This window comes from Lutjanus erythropterus, chromosome 4 (assembly GCF_056507025.1).
Source record: "Lutjanus erythropterus isolate fLutEry1 chromosome 4, fLutEry1.hap2, whole genome shotgun sequence".
Taxonomy (NCBI): Eukaryota; Metazoa; Chordata; class Actinopteri; order Lutjaniformes; family Lutjanidae; genus Lutjanus; species Lutjanus erythropterus.
The window spans coordinates 29,847,707-29,856,564 of NC_139320.1; the positions used below are offsets into that span (position 1 = coordinate 29,847,707).

The window sequence follows — 8,858 nt, forward strand, 5'->3', positions numbered from 1 at the left end:
CTAATACCCCCTACATATTTAACCTCATCTACATTTTCTAATGTACATTTATGTATTTTGTTTTTAATTTGGGAGAAGAAAGACACATCAAACATTTAAATAACAGCAATGAAATGAAGATGATTACATTCAAGAGCTATATGCATCGTGTACATTACATTTTTAGATTTAGATTTTGAATTTGTAATGAAAATATTTCTTCACACAGAGGTGTTTCATGTGCCTATCTAGTCTCTTTGTATAAACCAGAATATATGTACGTTTTCTTTTGACTTCATTGAAACATTATTGTGTGCAGCTGTCTTTCGCTTTTGAACCGCGTCGGCCACCGTATCAGGCTGTTTGGGAAGGAGGCTGAGCTAAAGCTAGTTAAACTTTCATTGTTACCGCACACAATAATGTTTGATGGGACGTTATAACTCCTGGCATATAAAGCAGTCCTGTATCTCCGCTTTTTGTTCGTTTGCTGTTGTTGAACCACCTCACTTTTCCACCACAGACTGTGGGGTAAGACAGCTGTTTTTAACTAGCTTAGCTGGAAGTTAGCGTTAGCTAGCATCAGTGAAGCTGCAAGGTAACGTCAGTTAACCCATAAAGTGAGCTACAGACCGAAGCGTTCAGTCTGTCTGCTGCAGGTTTATTGATCTGTACATAGGTCTGTGGACTCTGACCGACAGAGGACATGTTGTCAGTGATTTTCAGGTCAGCTCTCACCAAATGTAAGTCACCGTCTTTGCTTTGTGTGAACATTAGCTGCTTGTTGTGTTAATGAAGAAAATGTGCTGTAATGAATGAATCTTAACAGTGAAAGTGATGTTGTCTTTATAAATGTTTGTCAGTTCTGTTGGTCTGTAATAATTTTTAGATGATTTATGTAACGGAGGTGAACTAACGCTTTGGAGTGCGATGTAGGTGAAAGGTCACCAGTGCAGCCAAGGTGCAACAAACAGAAGTGTATTATAAAGTTTATTTGTCAAATTTACATACTGATTATTTTCGTCATTAATTTATTAATAGTTCAGTCTGTAAAATGCAGGAAAAATCTCTCAAAAGTTCAAAAAACCCGAGGTGCTTAAAGGTGTCATTACATCTCACACACACACACACACACACACACACACACACACACCACTACACTCCACTTTCAAGTCCTGAAATGGACAACTGCTAACACAGTATATATATACATATGTCCAAATATCTGTGTTTTTATGTATATGTATATATATATATATATATATATATATATATATATATATATATATATATATATATATATATATGTATATATACACATATGAAGACATTTAATTGATTATCAAAATAGCTAGTGGTTAATTGATTTATCTACCTCTTGCCTCTTGTAATTTTTCACAGTATTGATCAGACGAAGCTGATGCAGATATTAGGCAGTAAAAAAAAATCTGATATTGATATGTTGATTGATAGTCTTAATACAGAATATAATATACAGTATATAGTATAGTTACATTAATACACAATTTTTGCAGTGATCAAACACTCGTGACAAAGATTTGTAATGGAGGCAGTTTAATAATAAACTTTATTGTCCAAATAACATCGGGGCACTGAAAGAGTAAACTTGATCAGGTGTGATGGGCCAATATTGGGCCAATAATGTTGTCTGACTGATATATTGATCAGGCTCTTGTCTGTCCGTTTTTGAAAAACATTTTTTTTAAATATATTTTTATAAACTTTGCACACTCTTTGTGATTTTACATGGCCTTGCCTTGTCTGTCAACATCTTCTGTCCCAGTGTGTGACTGTGACCCGGGAACCCACTGAGACCAACCAAAATAAATTCAGGCCGACATGGTTTCACTGCTGCACTTCCCGTAGTCCTGCTTAGATGTGTGTATGTTTATGTAGTCTTGTGTAGGTTTATGTAGTCTTATGTAGTTCTCTGTAGTCTCTTGTGTGTTGTTCTATGTAGCAGTAAGGTTGTGGAGGAACGTTGTTTAGTTTCTCTGTGTTCTTGCTGTTTATTATTGAAATGATAATAAAGACAGTCTGCAGTCAAAACCTAAAAATAATTCAACACATCCCAGAAATGGAGAGTCAGAAAGTAGGCAATATTTGGCATTTTTACTTGAAAATAGGATGAGATTTAGCAATTGTCAAAACTGCTGCAGATCAATAGTTCTAGCTCTACTTTCCTCCACTTCATCACACCAGTGAGTGTAGTTTGTCAAACCTTTTGCTGGACTGTTAACTTTATATTTAATTTTATATTACTGGGTTCTATAAGTGAGATCCTACCGCCTGTTTTACTATGTGACACTTCATACCACATTAGTGTAGATTTTGTGAATAAAATAATGTTTCTATTTCTAGATTAATTTTCATGATGAGAGAGTAAAATAATCTGGATGATCTGTTGATTTCTCTGATTTGCTTTATATTTTTTTAATCTATGAAATGACCACAAAGTAGTGAACTACCTTGTTTTGGGATGCACTCTCTTTAATTACTTACTTGTCATGGCTGATACAGATCATTTTACATTTTTTGTATTTTTTTGTAAAAGAAATTCATATAACCTGCAGTTTGTGCACATCTGAGGGTGAGAAAGGCTCAGATGTAGTCAGCAAAGATGGATTATTAAACAGTCAAGTAAAGAATATAGTAGAATATAATGTAGTAAAGAACATAATAAAACTCGATAAGCACAATTTGGCTTTTATTTTGCCTTGTATTTTGTTTAAGAATTCAAATTAAATGCTTTCGTATAATCTGGCAAGTGAGATATTGTTATCGTCAATATTTATACTTTAATTACCAGAATAATAAATGATAATATAAATTTTCCATTGTTGGCCAATAATTTTCCAGATCTGATATTTATGTTGCATCACAAATCTTGTTTCAAAAACTCAAAGACAGTGAATCATTTAATTTTCATCATTTGAAAAGCTGGAATCAGAATATTTGGTATTTTTGTTGGAAAATGACCAAACTGATTAATCAATAATCAAACTAATAGTTTTTCTTTTTTCAGTTTCTTTAAGCGTTAGCCGCTGTCAGAGTTCACTCTCCTCCTGCTGTTGTTCTGGATGAACTCACTGTGTTGTTTTCATGGTTGTGTGTCTCTTCGTGTCTCTCAGCTCGCGGGTTGTGGCTGCCCTCTCAGGCTGCGGTCAGAGCCATGTCATCCTCAGGTGGTCCCAGTCCTCCGTACACCACGCTGTCCATCAGTCACCCTGCAGAGTTCATCACACACGTGGAGCTTCACCGTCCTGAGAAACGCAACGCCATGAACAAAGCTTTCTGGAGGCACGAATCGGTTTCAGTCTTTTAATAATTTATCTCAGACAACAAGAACAAAACAAACAAATGAACACGGCTGTTTTGGTTTACGGCTGTTTTAACACTACATGTTAAAGGTGGATGTTGGCACTGATCTGCTAAATCTATTCAGTTTTGATTGATGAAGAATCAGTTACATCAGATAAATTTTCATATTCCCTGTATCTTTTTATTCCTCAAGTTAACAGCACAGTAGTTTTCTTTTTCTTTTTTTTACTTCTTTATGGAAATTATAAGCTAAACAGTAAATAAATTTGAAAAATTGTCCTATTATTGCTTGGATCATTAAATTGAGAAAAAAAAAAACTCAAACAACACAAGTGCTAGTAAAGTTAAGGCAGTTTTTTTTAAATGCCGTTATCTCAACAACAAAGCTTGTTTTCTTGTGCTGTTAAATTTATCTTGAGAAAACACAGACTGATTTCTTGAGATAAGGAGATCATTTATAATCTAATTTAATCATTTTAATATTTAATGTTTAAGCAAGAGAGAGTACACAACTGCTACACTGGCATGATCTCCTGATCCCTGATAAACATTACTTATAATTCTTTTTTCTTTAATACACTGTTTTCATGTGATAACGGGTTTGTTTTGTTGTTGAGATAATAAAGCTTGTTTTCTTGAGATAACGGGATAAATTAATCCATTATCACAAGAAATTGAACCTTGTTATTTCAAGATAAAAAAATTATCCCAACTTAAAAAGATAATTAACTTGTGATCTTGAGATACCAGCATTAAACAAATATTAACAAATATAACCTTTGTCAGCTTTCTTAATGTTCAAATTGGCTGATTTACTGTATTGAATACTTTAATAAACAACTGTGCTGCACTTTACTTAAAATATATATTATAGAAAAAGATATTAGATATTAAAAATATTAAATAACAGTAGACAAGTGATAAACGGCAAGTCTCCTTCACAGGAAAAATTATAAAATAATTATGATTCTATATAAAAATAGATAAAACACTGGAATTCGTAATTGAAGCACTTCTTCAAAAGTATAGGTTTCTGTAAGTTTCTGTAAGTGTTTTTTTCCTTTCAGTGAGATGGTGGACTGTTTTAATGAGATCGCTGTGAACCCAGACTGCAGAGTCGTGGTGGTTTCTGGAGCAGGAAAGATCTTCACAGCTGGTGGGTGTCAGACTGTTTATCAGTTTTTAATAATGAGACTGTCTTCTTCATAGTACTAGAGGTGTATTTATTATTCTGCGTGTTGTGTTCCCGTTCAGGCATCGACCTGGCTGACATGGCCAGCGACGTTCTCCAACCTGAGGGCGACGACACGGCCAGGATCTCCTGGAACCTCAGAAAAACGATCGTCAAGTATCAGGAGACGTTCTCCGTCATAGAGAAGGTCAGACCTGAACGCTGGTTCTGTTTGGAACGGTCACAGACATGATGATTATGTATCTGGACCTTGTTGAACATGTCGGGTTGTTGTGTATTTTTCTGTGAAATAATTTATTTTTGTTTTTTTCTTTGTAGTGTCCAAAGCCTGTTGTGGTGGCCGTCCATGGAGCCTGTGTCGGAGGAGGTAGGACATCATCATCATCATCATCATCACACTAATGAAGCGCAAACAAACATTCAGATTTTAAATGAGAACTCTATTTTAATAACGAGGGTCCTGTATAGTGAGATTAGTAAGTTAGCTGGTTATCTTTAGGTTAAACTTTAGTTTCTGGTCACTTTTAACCTGACTACATCACCGTGGCAACAGATGCTGCATAGCTGACCTGATCAGAGCAGGATAATTTCAGATGATTGTTCAGATCAAAACCTGTCAATGACCACTGACAAACCAGATCACTGGATCCTACAGGATCCTGACATGGACGGGATGTTTACAACGAAGTGACAAGTAATAATGAAAAACAGAACCATTTTGCTTTTCATTAGATTTATGTCGAAGATAGAATCCACTCTGGATTTTAAACAGTGTTGATCGTTTTACACTCTGACTAACGCAGATGATTATTGTTAAATAGGGATGTGTGACCATATCTACCATAATATTACATGGTTAATTACTTTACTGCTGCATTGTATTTGTTTGGCAAGTATGCATATATAATAATAATAATATAGTATCTTTATTTGTATAGCACTTATAAAAATAAAATTGCAAAGTGCTTCACGTAGCAAGCAAGGAACACAAAAACATGGCATTAAAATACATTAACAAAAAAACAGCAATAAAAGCATAAAAATAATGAGTTAAAAACTGCAAAACCCAGAACAAAATTAAAATCAGTTGAAATCAGGAAAGGCAGTAGGGTTTGAGCTTCAAGTTAAAAGAAGACACTGACTCAGTCTGCTGTATTTCCTCTTTCTTACATGCTGATGGCTGAGGCGATGGCTGACTACTTTTCATTTGATTTGATTTTACTGTAGTAAAGAAAGAAAGCAGAAGTACCTTAAGTTAAAAGAAAAACTAATTTTAGAAGAACAGAAAATGCAGCATACATCAGATTTATTATTTCATAAAGGCCATTTTTTTCAAGGCGTCATGTTTCTTCTGCAGTTTTTTAGCATCGTTACATCCCTATTGTTAAGAAATCATTAATGGATAATCCCCTTACTTTCTATAGTCACTTCAAACCACTGAACATGAAAATTCCTCTTTATGTTGTAGATGAAAGTCAATCCTAAAACAACATGAGTTTAAACACAAAAACATTAATTTCATTACATCTGTAGGAAAAACACACAGCTACAGCTAGGTAAAATATTTGCCCCTGAGATGTAGTCGAGTATTAGTATAAAGTTTTTTTTTATCTGTAACTGTAATGGAATACAGTTACCTTTTTAATATCCAGATTGTATAATCCCATTACATGTAATCTGTTTTCTCTGTGGCAGGTGTTGACCTGATCACAGCCTGTGACATTCGCCTGTGTACTCAGGACGCCTGGTTCCAGGTGAAGGTACGTCAGCAACACGTCCATCTGATGTTCACAACCTGGAGAATGAAAACTGGTGCAAAGCTAAATTATGTCTGAACTGAATGAGGGTAAAAGAAAAGGTCACATTATTTTAATAATTTAACAAACAGTATTGTTTACTGACATATTCAGTCTTATTTTTGACTTGTCTGGAAACTTTTGGCTGCTTTTGTCAGTTTTGTTTCTGTGTGATATGATTCTTGTGGAGGATGTTCCTCCAGTCTCAGTGTCTGTCTCTCTGGTTGGTTTTTACAGGAGGTGGATATTGGACTCGCAGCAGATGTCGGGACCCTCCAGAGACTTCCCAAAGTCATCGGCAGCCGCAGGTAAACACACCGAAGAGAGTCTGAGGGGTGAGGACGTTCCTGCTTACTGTGAAAGTTACAGGTTAATGAAGTTATACAGTGATGCACTGTGTAAAGCATTTAAAGTGACAGGACAGTCAGTGAGTTCTCTGTTTTTTATCAGTACTAAACAGGCTTAAAACCTTAAGTAGATAAACCTTTTAAGATACAACTTCACAATTCCTGTGGCTTTAAAGTTGTATGTTTAAAAACTGTATATGTTTGTAATAATTCCACATTGTTGTCATGTGATTACCACTTTCTGCAGCCTGGTGAACGAGTTGGCTCTGACCGCCAGGAAGATGTTTGCTGATGAAGCCAAGAGCAGTGGATTGGTCAGGTAAAGAATCCCCACGTCACTCATCATCTAATCATACAGTTGTATGGATGTTTTCTTTCTTTAATCGGTGTTGTATTTACTGAACCTGGGAGAAAGACGGTCGTAATGTTGTCATTGTTTATTCTGATTCATTGTGCCATCACCTCAGAGTAATCGACTGCAACAACCTTTACTGGTAAATTTATCAACTCAGCCACACAGGAAATGATGGAGCAACCAGTCTCGTAATTTTAGTGCCATTTAGTCATCCAGATGACACTGAGCTGCAGAGAATCAACCAGATGTCTGCCTTTTCTCCATTGTAATGGGACTAAATGACACTTAGCTTGTGGTGCTCAACGCACCAAAATATAAAATACATTTGTAAAATTCAAAACCAGTGTCTTCTTCCAAAAATCATGACCTGGTTACTCAAGATAATCCACACATCTTGTTGTCAGCAGTTTTATGAAAGAACTACTTTCTTTCTAGTAGAAAATAAAGTCGTTCCAGTATATTCTTAAGTGTTTGGATAAATTCTACTAGGAAGAAGGTAGTTTCCAACATGAAACTGCTCACAACAAGGTCTGTGGATTACCTTGATGAGCCAGGTCGTGATTTTTGAAGTGTCATTTAGTCCCATTATACTGGGGAGAAGGCAGACATCTCGATGACCAATATCTCCATAACTATCAGGCTGGATAAATAGCATTACAGGCAAGGGGAAAAATCTTGAGGCTTACGAAAATGTCTTCATGTTATGAAGCTGGCTCATGTTTAACTATGATAGACCACTGTGATAACCTGGTTATGCTGCTTATGTAGGATTACTAAACCTGTTAAACCAGCTTCATGATCCAGGTCTCCTCTGTTTTATGTCTGAAAACAACTTTACTTAAAACTGTCACTTATTTTCAAGCAACTAGCCTCACATTTTAAAATCCTCCTCACATTTCCTCTCCAGCCGAGTGTTTGCAGATAAGGAGGCCATGATGGCTGGAGCTCTGGAGATCGCCGGGGAGATCGCCGGTCGCAGCCCTGTGGCCGTGCAGGGCACCAAAATCAACCTCATCTACTCCAGAGACCACAGTGTAGCAGAGGGACTGGACTACATGGTGAGAACAGCTACCTTTAAAAAAAAAAAAATAGTATGATTTCTCTGAGTCTGCAGCATGAAGCTGCTTTTTCAATGCAATTAGTCAACACTGAGTTCCATCACTGCCTTGTTCATCCTTTCCCAGGCTACCTGGAACATGGGAATGCTTCAGACTCAAGATGTGATGAAATCAGCTCAGGCCTCCATGGAGAAGAAGAGTCCAAAGACGGCCGTTTTCTCCAAACTTTAAACCTCAGAGGCAAAGTTCAGATAAAACACATAAGCTGCCGTTTTGATTCTCCTTTGTGGCCTTTCAGTAGGAGGGGAAACTACATGTAACAGTTTGAACCCACTGTTGGTTATATTTATGAGTGGATGATCCTTCTTGGGATTTGTTTCCAAAGATAACAGGATACTTTACTTCCTAGATAAACTAAGGAATTTAAAAGTCATCCATGTGTGGAATCAGAATCATCACTTAATTCAGGTTAACATCTTTCCACAGGGGACCTTTTTACAACTTGTAATGTAAGAAATGAGTAACAGTAAGTTAACAGAGTTAAAATGTTACGTACTCACCTGATGGTCCACAGCAGGACTGAGCAACAGAAGACCGAGCTCATTACAAACTGACCTCACTCCTCCAGTCTGATACAACTTGTTGTGGATTTATTTCAAAGCTCATTGCTGTAGAAACGTTAACAGCCAATTATGTAAATCTGTAAATGACTTCATGAATGTTTTATTAAAAAAAACTCACCTTAAAGTTGGTGTTGACTCATTTTAAATATCTATATTTTTTTAATTTTGC

General features: G+C 36.1%; 1 protein-coding gene across 2 annotated transcripts; it reads left to right on the forward strand.

Moving 5' to 3' along the window:
* The first annotated feature begins 321 nt into the window (after positions 1 to 321).
* Positions 322 to 8,813, forward strand: ech1 (enoyl CoA hydratase 1, peroxisomal). Of its 2 annotated transcripts, none has more exons than XM_084717570.1 (10): positions 322 to 719; positions 3,129 to 3,297; positions 4,386 to 4,474; positions 4,573 to 4,697; positions 4,829 to 4,877; positions 6,206 to 6,270; positions 6,544 to 6,614; positions 6,901 to 6,972; positions 7,916 to 8,066; positions 8,193 to 8,813. In XM_084717570.1, the coding sequence occupies exons 1-10, from the start codon at positions 683 to 685 to the stop codon at positions 8,295 to 8,297; spliced, it is 933 nt and encodes a 310-aa protein (XP_084573696.1). In that variant the 5' UTR covers positions 322 to 682; the 3' UTR covers positions 8,298 to 8,813. The 2 variants fall into 2 exon arrangements, with proteins under 2 accessions (XP_084573696.1, XP_084573697.1); XM_084717571.1 differs by having other exon boundaries at positions 322 to 507.
* The last annotated feature ends 45 nt before the right edge of the window (positions 8,814 to 8,858 follow it).